This window comes from Microtus pennsylvanicus, chromosome 5 (assembly GCF_037038515.1).
Source record: "Microtus pennsylvanicus isolate mMicPen1 chromosome 5, mMicPen1.hap1, whole genome shotgun sequence".
Taxonomy (NCBI): domain Eukaryota; kingdom Metazoa; phylum Chordata; class Mammalia; order Rodentia; family Cricetidae; genus Microtus; species Microtus pennsylvanicus.
Window position 1 is genome coordinate 110,598,146 of NC_134583.1, and position 15,675 is coordinate 110,613,820.

The 15,675-nt window shown below is 36.6% G+C and overlaps 1 protein-coding gene across 3 annotated transcripts in view; it reads right to left on the minus strand.

The window, feature by feature from the left end:
• Prkg1 (protein kinase cGMP-dependent 1) overlaps nt 1–15,675 on the minus strand; it is a 1,110,483-nt gene that overhangs the window by 107,448 nt on the left and 987,360 nt on the right. For all 3 annotated transcript variants that reach the window (XM_075973828.1, XM_075973826.1, XM_075973829.1), the window contains one exon: nt 3,782–3,856. In XM_075973828.1, coding sequence (XP_075829943.1) covers nt 3,782–3,856 — 75 coding nt within the window. The remainder of the gene's footprint in view (nt 1–3,781; nt 3,857–15,675) is intronic.

A 15,675-nucleotide genomic window follows, 5' to 3' on the forward strand; every position in this document is an offset into this window, starting at 1 on the left:
CAAAGCTTGGGCATACTTCACACGGGATTTTAGCATGATGAGATTCTCATGGAGAACAATACTGTCTCATCATCTTAGGTTGTTTCTAAATGCTTACACCAGTCTACTGATACAGCTTGCAAAATATCTCAGAGCAAGTACCTAGATGTGTGTATCCCAGGCTCCAAGATGAGACAGCAGGATAGAGCAGGTGGCAGATGGACAAACTGGCCTAAAATACTGCCGCTTTCTGTAGATGCATGATACAGAGAAATTCGCACAGCTGGATGGACCATATGTGTAGCTGGCTTTTGCTATTGGCAAGGTTTTGTTTTTGTTGTTCTGTTTTTTAGACGTGATTAAGAACTTATGTTGAAAAGAAAAATAAACTGAATGAATAAGGCTTTAACTTGAGTCAATCTAGAAAGCTAGGTTTCCATTCACTGTGTTCCCGGGCAGCTCCTAAGATGGTATCAGCAGAGCATAGAAGGCTGCTGTATGTTTCTAAAGTGATGGCACTAAATGGAGAAAAACAATATGGAGACATGTATGTGTAACTAGAACACAAAGGTAGTTAGGAGCGTATGCTAGATTGGCTTGGTTGGTTTTCTTTTTCTTTCTCTATCTTGCCATAATATTTTTATAAAAAGTAAAAGTACAAAACATTTTAATAGTAATAAACATCAGCATAAATGAAAATAGCATTAATTTTTTTGGCCCACCCTAAGCCCTTAACCTGGGAACATAATTTTGGCATATGTGAACAACTTCAAGGGTGTAATTTTTACCATAAAGGTTTTTATGATAAGCTAAGTTGATTGTAAAATGTACAATATATAAATTAGGGTTCTTTCTTTAGGAAAAAATGTAAGCAGAGGACATATTCTTCAGTAGAAGAATTTTGAAAATCATTTCAGTCAAGGTTTCTTTCAAGCCAGTTTTCCTGGACTGTCTGATCTACACACTCGGTCCAGGTTTTATGAGAATCATAGTATGTTCACTTGAGGGCAATCAGTCTGCTATTGAGTGTTCTATTGCAATATGTAATGAGCTCCTTGTCTCTGAGTTTTAAATGTCACAAAGGAATCAGTTGTGACAATCAGTCTTGCTTTTATGTCCTCTGTCCCAAATATGAATAAACACGAAAGATAATCTTCATACATTAGTAATTAACATGATGATTTTAGTGGAGTTTTAAGAAATATCAACCTCAAATTTCATGGCTTTTGCAAAACCAAAGGGGCCTTGAAAAAGTCCAATTTACATAGTGGAGTCTAATCATCACCACTGTTGTGCCTGCTCTAGGCTTCATGGTCTAGACAGAAATGTAGGGGCATTAACAGAATTATTCAGGAAATTTAAACCAATTAGATTTGTCTCTAATTTCTATTGCCCAAGCACGACTTTTAGAGTTCCTTAAATACCAAGTGAATGTAGATGTATTTAAAGGGAAGAAAGTCAACGGAAAGACAATAGCGCTAATACCAATAGATGTCCGAGCTTGCTAGTGCAGATAAAAAGCTTACCCCGTGGAAATTCATAGTTTGCCTCCTCTGAGTCAGGACATCTGACTGTGGGATGACAACTACGTCAGACACCTTCTGATGCTATTTGTTAGCACAGTACAAATGTACATCTAACGTTTGTTTGTTATGAGACAATTTCAAAGAAGGAACTTATTATCATTCTCTCTAGAATTCAGGTCAGGGACTTATGTTGATTTTTTTTAAACAATTTTTTTATACTTTCTAAGTAATGATTAACACTAAAGGATAGTAAGTATACATTCACTTGGTTTTAGTAATATTTTAACAATTTAAGATAAGTCTTTTCTGAATGAAGTTTGCTAAGACAGTGTGACTTCTGAGACAGCCTATCCATCAGCAGGCCTTCTGAGCAGAGGTCTATTCACCAGCAATTGATAAGATTAGCAACTGATCTAATTAGAGGTCTCTATAAGCAAGTTTGATCCAGTATATAGTTGATCTAATTGTTGATTAATCTGCTAATGAATGATACAATCTGGTAGTTGGACCTATCCATAGATAACCAAATCAATAATTCCAATCAAGTCTGTGGTTATTGAATATGTCAGTGGCTAATTTAATCAGAGTTTGACCAATTCACCACATACACAAGAGTAACTTATGTGAGGTGATAGACGGGGTTAGTAAGCTTAGTTACTGTGATCAGTTTCTAATTAATACATATATCAAAACACATTGTATACACTAAGACTGTATGTTTGTTTTCTGATGTCCAAATTATAGTCTAGCAAATCTACTGGTCAAACAACACTGGGAAGTATCTTGATGTAGACAGTCATTTTATTATTTCTTATTCCATAATGATAACTGTTTGGTTAAACTGTTATTGTTTTATAAAACTGTATCTATGGATATTTTCTAATTTAAGTATGATATAATAAATTACTACATAAATATGAAAAGTTATAAAAGATTAAATACTTCTTAGTCATTAAAAATATCTTCATGTATATGGAATAATTAATATCTGTTATCATGGTCATGTCAAAGCATGTTTCCAAAGATTACCTCAACAGGGTCATCTACTTTCGTAGCAATTTACAAAGGCTTTGCATAATGCCCTCAATTAAAATGCAGCTGTAGCTACCACTTTAAAGATATGCTATCTGAGGTTGAGAGACAGGTGTGGGGAGTCATGACCAAGAGAGAGCAGAGGGACGAAGGCTTAGCTTTTGTTCTGATTCATATTACTGTGTGGCCAATGGTGGTTGGTCAAATCTTCCTTCCAACTGTCTAAACCTGGATTAAGGACACTTGTTTCCTTCTTCCCTTGACGCGGCCCATGTGTAAGTGAATCCGTGAGTGGTCTGAACTCACACACTGTCTCTGTTATTTCTGCAAAGCCAATAGGTGTTGAAAAGGGTCTCATTCACAGTCCTTTCCCACCGCTGGTGACTTTAAGGCTGAGATTGGTATCGACTTCTACTTGAATAATAGGAGTTATGTGAAATCCATCTACCCCAAGCGGCAAGGAAACATATACAGCAGAACAGCTGGACTGCGTTCTACAAGACAGTGGCTTTTTCTGTAAGTCTGAAGTAGCTGCTCACATTTTTAAGATGACCACTTGGTGTCTTATTTGCATATCTGCAGTTTTTAATATTTTACTCCTAGGTCAAATGTTATTTTCATGGATTCTTAGAGCAAAACATTTTACTTCTTTTGTGCTTGAGGTCACTACAAAATTACTGATAAAATTTTGGCATTAATATGGACTTAACACTAAATTTTATCTGTTTAATTCTTCTGCTGTCCTATAGGATATGAATTATCAGTTGTATCGGTGAGAAGTGGGAGGATTATGAAGACCATGTTTTTTTAAAGTAACATACTTTTCTTTGAAGTAAAAAGAATCTTGAATATATCACATCTTTGTCAAACATTAAAGCTTTGTTTTCTAGCAAATCATCCTTGTAGAAGAATTGCATTTATATATATAAAATTATAGTTAATGAGATATTTAGCATCTAATACCATGAGAAAGTATATTCAGTCTGACAGTTACATGTTTTATTTAATTGTTTACATTGGATTTTAAACTACCATTTACTTTCTTGAGTTAATCTTTACAAACTTAAGATTTCATGTTGAAAAGTGCCATCTTAAGTAAGCATATTGTATAACAAGTTTGCTTAATAGTTCTTTTAAGTAATCAGTCTTACTGCTGGAGCACTGACATGAAGTTCAGATATTTGACCTTATCCTATTAAAATCATTTTTATCAAGATAAAGTCCCCAAAGTGAGTCTTACTTACTTTGCTTTCGCTTCTGCATCTTCATATGCTTTGTTCGAAACATCATCCAGTCCTCCAATCAAATGCTTGAATGAGCTGTCAGAGGAAAACCAGAGTGATCAAGTTAAGTCCTCTGCAAAGTCAAAATAATGGCAACCAGTCATGAATAGTGAAATGATTTAAAGACATCTTAATAAAAGTAAAGTTAAACAACTTAGATACATTGCTAATAAATATGTTAGGTAGCAGAATTTCCTCTGATCAGGTGGTAATAATCATGAGGTCAAGGGCTTCTTCTATCTGGTCAGCCTCTGTACCCAACATCTAATCACATTTAACAACCACATCTGGCAAAAACAGATACTGAGCCAACTGGGTGGACTGAAACCTAGACTATGTGAACTGTAAGTCAATCCCTTATCAAATAAATAAGAAAAAAAATATGCCAATGAGGGAATGCCTACTCTGCCAACTACCTAGCGTTAATTTTTATTAATTTCATACAACCTCTAAAGGCAAGCAACAGAGGCATCTCCATGGAAAAGAAACAAAATAATAATCATAGGCAAAGTGAGAATTATAGAAAAATTAACCTATTTAAGAAAGTGAAAACAAACTCACTTTGCCATGAAGTAGGAAGATTAACTACTTAAAGCTAATCTATTCAGTATCGACTATGTATCTAGAATTCTCTTTAGATTTACTTTATATACGCTTAAAATATAAAATGTTATAGAGAAAAAACCGTAATGAATACACACATACTAGAATTCCCTTAACATTTACTGAACACAGACAGATACATTAACTCATTTGCACATGCCATTTTGGCAAGCACTGAAATAGATTGGATGAGAAACACGGAAGAAACTCGATAGAAATCTGTCTGGACTGTCACATAATAACCAGAACTTCAGGTCTCACGTGGTTCTGACAACTTTTATTGGTAGTACACCTGCTCCTGGAGGAAATGGTCACTTTGGCCAGGTCCTTGGCAGTATCTTGTCTCTGGTGCCCATGCAGTTTCTGTTTGCCTCACTCACCTGCTATAAAATTCTATCTGAGTACATGGAGTCAAGTAAGCACAGCCAAACCCTCTGCAATAGTGAGCGGAAATGAATCTTTCTTTCCTTGAGCTTTTATGGTCAGGCATTTGGTCACAGTGATGAGTGGCGACTATACCAGGCATTGCTCAGTGCTCACAAGTACTGTACAGTCTGTTGTAAGTCAGTAGCACCCCCATTTTATTGGTGGGTTTGTGACAGAGTTAGAAGCCCACCCCAAATCTTACACCCAGTAAATAAATGTGATGAACTTCTAGGAAGGATGTGATTGTTCTTTTTCCTAATCAGAAATCTATACTATATCTCCATTCAAATCACCACGCTTTGAAGATAATGATAAAAAATTTTAGTACTATATAGGCTCTTACTAGGGAGTTTTAAGGTAATGTATTAAATTATAATATCTACCTCTGTATTTTTTGTATATGCATGTGTATGTTGTTGTTGTTGTTGTGTGTGTGTATGTATGTGTGTGTGTTTGTGTTCACACATGAAGTCCAGAGACTGATGGTAGATGTCCTCCTCGATCTTTCTCCAATGTTACATACTGAGGCAGAGTCTCGAAGCAGAACCTGATTTGTTTCTTCTAGCTAGCCAGTTTGCACCGGGGATTGCCATCTCTACTTTAAGCATAGGGATTCCAGACAGGCTTCTAGGCCAGGCCTGGCTTTGTGTGAGCACCAGGGAGCTTTAGCTCTTACACGTGTACACCAACCATTTCACCTTCCCCATTCCATCTGGACAATTTCTTTTTGGAAGTCCGGGAGTTGAATCTAGGGTCTCTTACATTCTAGACCAAGCTGTGTGACACTAATTCATATCCACAGCCTTTTCATAATCTTAATCTCTAAAGGGCATGCAGTTTGAGCATGAAATAATAAATTATGCTTGGTCAGTTCCTGAAACACAGCAGAAAACACAGCAGAAAACCTGATGATTTAAATTTCAAAGTCACTTAACTGCTTTCACTTATAATTACTTTTGCAAAAACAACTATCAAGAGGAGTAGAGCAGCAGATGAGGGGCAGCTGTCCTCTCACTCCCTGGTGGTGATCCATCTGGGAGGCTGGGTCACTGCTCTGCCGTGCTCAGCACAGTCACACTGATACGCAAAAGGAGGCACAAAGGAAGTTCTGAGACACTGGCCCTGAAAATCAAGAATCTCATTCCAAAACATGAAGTTTAACATAATGGATTTATCAATTTGTACTAATTTATGGGACATTGTTATCTTGGTGTCCTAATCCCCTTTGGTTTTTAGATTCTTTCTGCCTCCTATCCCACAGCTTTCCCTGAGTCCTGAGGGAAAAGGATTTGATGGAGACATCCTGGTTATGGCTGAGTGTTTCAAGGTCTCTCATTCTCTCTATAGTGTCTGGTTTTAGATCTCTGTATTTGTTCTTATCTGCTGTAGGAGGAAGCTTCTCTGATGGATGGTGAAGCAAGGCACTGGGATATGAGTATAGCAGAATACCATGAGGAGTCATTTTATTGCTATTTTTAAATAAAGAACAATAGAATTTGGTTCTACCCTAGGTCCCTGGGCTACTTTGTTTTGAGACAATGTTTCAACACTAAAGCCCAGGCTAACCTAGAATTTATTATGCAGCGAAAGTTGTCTTGAATTCATGATTCTTCTTTATCAGTCTTCTGGCTGGTAGGATTCTGGGTGTGTGCCACTATACCCAGCAGCACTATTCTTTATATGATTAACTTTCTTATTTTCCCATAGAATATATTGGTCCATAACTAAACTTGGAGCCAGTCTGGTTTCAGAGAAACTCTAATATCCAAAACTGGGCTTAGTTACGCAGTAACATGCAGTCAGGGAGTGTCTTTCATTTGCTCTGGGTATAGCCATGTTGTTATTTAGAGTCAGAGCCATTAAATACCTATGATTCAATATGATTTTTAACTTTGCATCACTGCATACATATTTCATTTTATCTTTTAAAACTTTAAGCAATATTTGAACAGTGAATAGATCACTATATGTACAAATGCTGTAGAATATCTATCTATATATCTCTGATATCGTACATAAACACACAGACACATATACACAGTAAAGCAGGAAGTATGGTAACTGTCTACACAAACAAATATTGCTACTCCAGACTGTAGGTTGAACATACAGGATTTCTTTTCATGACACACCATACCAAAGATCATATTTTTGTCTTTGGGAACTTAGGACCATGTATGGTTTGTAAATAATTTTTGTTTGAAGGACAATCTTGATCAAAAGAATATTGCAACATTGAATAATTAGATCCTAATAAAATGGCAAATACTTGAAAACAAAAAAGTCAGCTAATATATGTAAGTGAATTTTAAAAAGAAATAAAAAATAGAGACCTAACAGTAAGTACTTTAAGAGGAGGTAGAACTTAAATAACTAAAGATACCTTGATAAACTATGTAATAGAATTACAGAATTAATGAGTAAACTTATTTGTTGGCTTGTTTGTTTATTTGCAGTCCTGGCAATTGAACCAACGGCTGTGCACCTAGTAGGAAGGCTCTCTACCACTTGTTGCACACTCTCTTCCCTTTTAGGAATACATAACGTCTATGTGGACCCTTGTCAAACAGGCCTTTGAGGACATAGTACTATAAGTGGTTGTGAAGAGCTATTCTTTGTTGTCAACTTAACAACATCTGGAATTAACTAAAACCCAAATGATTGGGCATTTGAAGCAGGAGGAGCCGCTTCTAATCTGCAACTTTGGGGTGAGAAGATAAACATTTCATCCAGATCTTTTGAGGAAGGAAGACCCACCTTTAAGATGGATCACACTTTCTGCTGGCAGCCAATATAAAGGGCATATATAAAATATATATATATAAAATATATATAAAGGGCATGGAGGAAGGAAGCTCTTTCTCTCTTTGCCTGTTTGCTCTCATGAGGATGTCCATTCTTTTACTGGCACTAAAGTCTACTTCTATGAAATTCTGTATATACTGAAGATAAGCTGAGACATCCAGCCTTGTAGATTGAACAACTATTGGATTTTGGACCTTCTATTCATAGGCAGCCATTGTTGGATTAGCTGGACCACAGCCGATAAGCCTATGTATACATATATACGGGTACATATATGGATTCTATCTATCTATCTATCTATCTATCTATCTATCTATCTATCTTATCTATCTATCTATCTATCATCTATCTATCTATCTATCTATCTATCTATCTATCATCTATCTATCATCTATCTGTCTGTCTATCTCTATTCTCTCTCTCTCAGAGAGAGAGAGAGAGAGAGAGAGAGAGAGAGAGAGAGAGAGAGAGAGAGAGAGTCATTCTATAAGTTCTGTTACTCTAGAGAATCCAGTGGTGGTTGCCTTTCTAAATATTTCTTAAGGTCTTTTAGCATGACTTGTCTAACAAAGATGACTTCTGTCATTATTTTTATAGTCTGAAGATCTTAGTAATATCTCTTGACAACCTTAGCAACTGAATGAATAGAAAAAAATTTATCAGCTATAAAAACAAATAACTACAGATAAATCATTAAATTCTTTAAACTCATAGTCATACATATTTCATATTTCAGTATTATAAAACAAAATAGTCAATTTCATATGTACTGTGGTTCAATTTCATAAGAAAGTAGGGAGCTATTATAATGTAAAACTCTTTAATTCAGGCGGTCTCAACAGCATACCTCAACGCATGCAAGCAGCTGGAGATACACTTGTATGTTAAATTTTCTGGGAAGGGAATCCCATTTTAACAAGTCAAGCAGGAGCTGCTTGAAAGACAGCTCAGTAGTTAACAGCACGGATTGTTCTTCCAGAGGACTCGAATTTGATTCAGAGTACCCACATGGGGCTTACAATCATCTGTAATTCCGATTCCAGGGGACCTGAGGCCCTGTTTGTGCATCTGTAAGTGCTACACACAGTGCTACGCAGGCATACATGTAGGCAAACACCCATATACATAAAATAAAGTAAATAAATCTTTTTAAAATGTCAAGGGAGGATTCTTCACAGCAAGCGAGCAAAATGGTGTTATTTGAATGTAGAATCACAAATGCAGTAACACAAAAGAACAAGTCAGGTCTCCCGTGCATTTAATACTGGTAGTTTTAAGATAACTGCAAGGTGCAGAGGGAAAAGAAAGCCAGAGAGAAAGGGAGAAAGAACAATGGTGAAAGGGACAGATGGAAGAGGAGGACAGAAAGAAAGCAAGAAAAAGTGAGAAAGGAAATCATGACCCATTTCCTATCAAGCATGTGAACATTTGTAGACATTTTTCTTAAGAGGCATCGTTGGAAAGGATGCTACTCATTCTAGGAAATGTGTCTGCTGGAGGGCATTATGGTGATTGACTCAGTGGGTAATAATTTCAGCTATTAAGATGTTTTCATTATTAAACCAAAACATCGTTCTGAAGGGAGCTGATTACCCAGTGGTATGTCTAAAATGTGTATAATTTTGCTCTTCAGATGGAGTATGATGAGACCTTGTCTAAAGAGAAACGGGCTTTAAAACTCTCAGGAAGACAAAAGTCCAAATTGACAGAGTGCAAGGATCAAGGACTGAAACTGTTGCCGATAAAGAGAAGTATTTAAACATAATTTACAGTTTATAAAGCCTTTTTTATAACTCATGTGTATGTATTTAAATATAAAAATGTATTGATATTAAATCCTCATGATTTGCTGTATTTTATGAAGTGCTTAGTAATCCTATGTAGGTATTAGGCTCAGTGAGTAAATCTATAATAAAAATAATAATGAAAATAAAACTAATTAGGGAGACTTTTAAAATCAGAATAGGGTGCAATCTGGCTGCGACATCTGTCTCTCCTTTGATTGCTGGGGTTTTCAGCGGATGTGGCCCCTTAGGATGTGTCTCCTCCCCCCTCACTGTCACATACGTGTCTCTCCTAAAGCTGTGCACTCCATGGAAGGTGGAAGAGGATGACTTTGCCCAAGGATGACCTTCCCTGATGAGAAGAGGAGTGATCTTCAGTCAAGGGTGTGTGAGTAACTGCAGTCCCATACTAGAACCTCCAAATAACTTCTCCAGTTCCAAATATGGTTACAAAATTCATCTCTTATTTGAAGCAGATTTGTTTTATTTGTTACATCTTATATAAGTCAATAATCTATTCTAAATAATTCAATATTATAAGGCAGAGAATAAATGGAAAATCTTAAATGAGAAAGTAACTTTGTGAGTTTTATATATACATATATATTATATAGACATACACGATCATTTTAAAATGTGGCATTTGGGTGTAGAGATAGTTCAATTAATGAAGCCAAGCCTGCATTGAACCCTTGGAACTCTCATGATGGGAGGACAGAACTGACTCCTATGAGCTGTCCTCTGACCTTTCTCCCACATATTGTGGCACAAGCATGCATGCATCTGTCCATATACACCAATAAAAAAAGATCTAATGAAAATTCAAAGTATATAAATAACAGTGCATAAAAGCAAAGCAGATAATAACCACTGTTCTTCCAAATTATCACCACATACTCAGCTAATAATATCAACAAATGTGTAATTTTTTAAAATCTAAGCAAATCCATAATCTGATTATCTGCTGGTTTACTTTTAGCTCGTTTTTAAAATGATTAGATTGGCTCAAATGTAGTGAATCTCTCAATGGTGCCGTACTTTCTTCAGCAAGGTCAGGACTATCTACTCTTTCCATCCTGTCATGAAAGATGACATTGATGTCAAAGATCTGGGTTTTCATTGGACATGTGAGCTTCTGAATAATAACGTTTCTCAGAAGAGAATTATTTTTCATGCTTTCAAGGAATAATTCTGAATCAAGAGATCAGAAAACTATCATCTACAAAACAAGTTGCATGTATTTATAAATATGTTTTATCAGAACACAGATATATTTAGTCTATGCACTGTGGACTGCCTACAACTGTTTTTATGTATACAGCTAAGTTGAACAACTATACCAGATCTCATCCAGTCTGAAAAGTTGGAAGTATTTCTGTCTGGCATAAAGTTTTGTTAAACTTTTTCCTAGATTGTTCTCTACCTCTTACCCTTCTACCATTATAGTGAATTTTAACACTAAATGCTGTTGATTCTAGTTTCAGTAATTTGAAGCTAATCACTTTTAAGTCTTGTCCATTGGTTTTGTCCACCAGTGCCTGTCTTGGGACAGTCTTATTTTACTTTATGTTGTAAGCAGGCGAGATAATCTTTTAACGCTTGAGTCAGATGATGTCACTGTTCTTTTGGAATCTACACTAACTCTGATTTCTCCCATGCATTTGCCTTCAGTCATACATCCTGTGTCTGGAATGTTCTTCGCTTGTGTGTTTGCATAGAATTTCCTTAACATCATCCAGGTCTCAGTCCGAGTGCATCCTCTTTAGACAGGGCAGCCACTACAATTTAATCTTTAACCTACAGCCTTCCTGCTAATTCTCTCTCACTTTGACTTATTCTCCCTTAGTACCACCTATAAAGCAATGTTCTTTAAATATTGGTTGTCTTCCCCATACTAAAATCTAGATTTCACATGATCTTAGCCTATCTCATCCACCAGTAGTTCTTTGTGTACGAGAAGACTGCCCGAACATAACAGAAACTTGAAGGGAAAAGTCGGATCCATCCTTTGATCCATTCATCTCACGCCTCAGCATGACAGCAGAAGACAACAGGCGATGTTTGTCCTTTCCTGACACAGACTTTTGTTTTCTAACTCAGTATGTATTTCATTGAGAATTTGTCTATATAAAATATGAACTTTCAAGACAAAATTTTAGCTTCAGTAAATACTCTATGCTTTGCTTCCTAATGAAGAAATATTTTGGTTAAAAAAATAACGTATAAAATTATTTGAAGCCCGCGGCATCAAAGCACCTGAATCACCAGTGCCAGGTCCTCCCTCACATTACCACATCTTTTGCAACCCCTGGATCTATAATTACTCCTCCTTCATTGACTGCCTGAGTAAAATATCACTGTTTTGAATGCTAATGCTGATATTTCATAAATGTCTCATTAATTTTGTCAAAATAGTACGTTTTGCCCTGTGAAAATCAAGTATCAACCCTAAATTACTTAACACTCCTTATAACCTAGAAGATTCTCAATTCCAAGAATATTTTATGATCTATTTTGTAATAAGAATCACAAATGGGCAAACATTTGATTTTTCCCTAGATTTTCCTATTTTTAAAATAAAAACTAGGACATATATCTAATGTCTTACATATTAAATATTTTCAAGCACACTTTTTAAAAGGTATTTTTAAATTATCAATTCACTTAAAAATTGCTCTCCAAATAGACAAAAGAAAAGTAAGCTTCACCTATTTAAATCAGGTAAAAATATAGCTAATGCATTCCCTATTAATTACATCAAATAACAGTTTTAAGGAACATTTAAATAAATTACCATTTAAAGCTGTATGACATTTACAGTCTGTATAGAAAAATATCATGTTGTTGCAAAGTAGTAGGAAAGTTATAAATGAACCCCTTAGAGGGCACAGTAAATTTATCCCATGGTATTTTTTTTAGAAAACTTTTATTTAGGACTGAAAATGCTTTGAGTAAAGATATTAGTCCCTAGCTTGACAATCTTATAAAAATTTATCACTGTACATTTTATTTTTGCTCTTATGACATGACTGGGAAAAATAACTCTGGGCTGCCCAACTAGAACTAGTTGCTAAGTTGATATTGCTGAAGATGTCATTTATATGGATTGCAAATTGTAGAGAAATCCAGCTGGAACTGAGCGGGAAGCTTCCTCCGTGCTGGCTGGCTTTCATAGTGCTGCAAAGTACTACGTAGTCTGCAGGGGTTAAGACTGTCTTATCCAGCTGTTAACCCTGCAGGTTGCAATATCCATCTTTCTGGAAGAAGTATCTGCTGATGCAATAATTTCACAACTATTAAGGAAGCAACAACTTTTTCTGATTAGATCTGAGGCCTGAGTCGCAGGAAGGAGTTCATTCTGCTTACTGTAAACATGACCAAAGACGCATGGCCCAGGTCATCTTAGATCATAGGGGTCAGCTTACTACTTTCATTTAGCTTCATTGTCATGGTGTCAAGTTGCCTTCAGAACACTTACATTTATAGTAACAGACTATATGCCACTTTTAGCTTGAATCAGAGAAGCTTCTCATTGCAATGTGGGTGGTGAGTGCAGTTCGTGCCTCTGAGAATAAATGACGGTTGGGTATTTGGCTCCAAACAAGACATTTATATCACCCAACTCTAAGGCTCAGGGAATATGCAGGAAAGGAGCTGGAGATAATGTAAGAGACAGAAGAGAATGGTCATGAAATATTGTTTTCCGGATACTGCACAACTAACACAATCATGATCTCACAGCATGGTGGTTGCCTTAGTTGGCCTACACAAGGCTGGGCCTATTCATGTCAATGGTTGAGTGGTGAAGAACTGAAGAGACCCTACCACTCTATGTTAATGATGGTTCTGGGGGAGTGACAGTCACTGTCATTAGGGGTACCCGCTGAGGAGCTCACTAAGAGATATTCCACACTCACGGTCATACAAACGACCCTAGCTGAAAATCAGTGGTCTCAAAAACAATAGCAGTGAAGGTCTTGCACATGGGAAGGGAGCTTGTAGAGAGAAGGAGGGGGAATTAAGGTGGAAATAAGGAGATTATCATCATCAGAATACATACTGTATGAATACATATATGTATAAAATTGTCAAAGGACAATAAACAAAAATTAAAATAAACAGATGCTTCTCTTCTGAATTATTATATGCTCACAGTAAAAATATCTTTAAATTTCACAAATTAATACTTAAGGAGTTTAATAAAAATAGCAAGAAAAATATGAAAAACTACACTCTTTAAGTTTTTATATTTTTACATGGGTTTTTCTCTTGTTTTACGGAGGAGCAATCAAGGCTAAAACAACTTACTGAAGCCACAAGTCAGCTTTTAATTGGTATTTGAACTCTGAATCCTGACTACTGCTGACACCATTTTGTCTCCCAACGTGGAAGGCTGAAGCAGATGAAAAATGGCTAGGGCTATGCTTTGGAATTGCTATCTGTTCTCTGGCATCCAGCCTCCACGGTCAGGCCAGTGTTTCAGGATAAATGCCTGGTAACGGAACTTCTGAGTTTTCTACACACGGTCTAGAGAGACATTGATGAGGGAGCACACTAGTTTTCTTGTGCTGCCACACAAATCCCATAAGACTGCATTTGACACAACAGAAGTGACTTCTCTAACACTGCAGAGGCTCGAGGTCTGAGATCAAGGATATGGAAGTCTGAGATCAAGGACCAATCATGGTTGCTTTCTGGTGGGGCCTCTCTGTCCCTGCTTAGTGAGCTCGTTCTCACAATAGCTTTTCAGTGTGGGTTTCTGCCTCTTACAAGGACTCCAGTCCTATGGGATTAGAATTATATCCAATGAGCTCATTTAGCCTTATTACTTACTTCATGGCTGTTTCTAAATACAGTCACACTGGGTGTTAGGACTTCAATGTACAGATCATGAGACATAATTAGTACATAATAAACTTAATGAAGAAGTATTAGTGGTGCTGGGCAGTGGTGGCGCATGCCTTTAATCCCAGCACTCAGGAGGCAGAGGCAGGCGGATCTCTGTGCATTCGAGGCTAGCCTGGTCTACAAGAGCTAGTTCCAGGACAGGCTCCAAAGCTACAGAGAAACCCGTCTTGAAAAACAGACAAACACACACCAAACAAACCATAAAAGAAATATGAGTGGCAATCCAGAGGATACAGTTTCTTGTGTCACTTTTTGGGGAAAATGTTTGCTTCTAATTTTTAAGGTCATGCAATTCACATTTAAAACTTCTTACTATATATTCTTTGTATATAGTATTATGTTATATAAAGACATTTTACATGTATATTGCATATTACACACTGAAAAAATTCTCTTTTACTTTTCTTTTTAAAAAATATAATTTTCTCAGGATCTGGGCACAGATATAAGAAAGTCAACAGTTAAGATAACCACAAAAATTATCAACACCGTATCCCTTGTTCACAACTCTGTGAGAAAAAACAATCTGTTTAATTTGTCCTGCTCTGCATACCTTCTTCTGTGTCCACCTCAGTGAGTACATAATGCATTAACACTATTGCTTGGTGTGGATAGAGCAGGAAAAAAATCAAGGTGGAATGACCACTTTAATTAAATACACTAAAAGTTGACAATAGTTACTTTTAAAAGACAAGATACTTAATGTTTTCTGAATTCCCTCTTTTTTGGTGGTCATTACGTATATAACTGTATAGCATAGATTAATCAGAGATATAAAATAAGAGAGAGACACATCTTGTGAAGCCAGAGAAATAGGACTCATTAACTGCTGTCATTCGGGTTTCTTTCTCAATGATAACGTATTATCCATCTCCAGTTCAGCTAGCAAGACAGCAGCTTCCTTATCAGCTGCTAAATCATGATTTGCCTTTGATAGTCCGCTATCCATTCAAAATTAGTTCAATTACAGGGCCGTAGAAGAGCTTGCAGATAAGGTGACCACTGTATCTCATCCCAAGAGATAAGTTCTGAAAGGGCTTCTGTTGTAACACTTGGTCAGGGCTGATGCATCCCTGTGATTGTGGCTGATGCTGATCCCGTTCCTGTCCTTGCACTGTGTGCTTTGGAGGAGTACCAACTGTGAGACATATTGAAATGAAAAGGAAACCCTTCATTCTTTGTGACCCAGCTGGGCCTATAATGACGGTCTCACCAGGGAAGTGTGCCATTAAAATAAGCAAATCTACTTAACTCTACCAAAATGTGCAGTGAGTATCTGGAGCAGATTTCAACTTTAATGATTTTCTCATTGTTTTTAACCTGACAGTT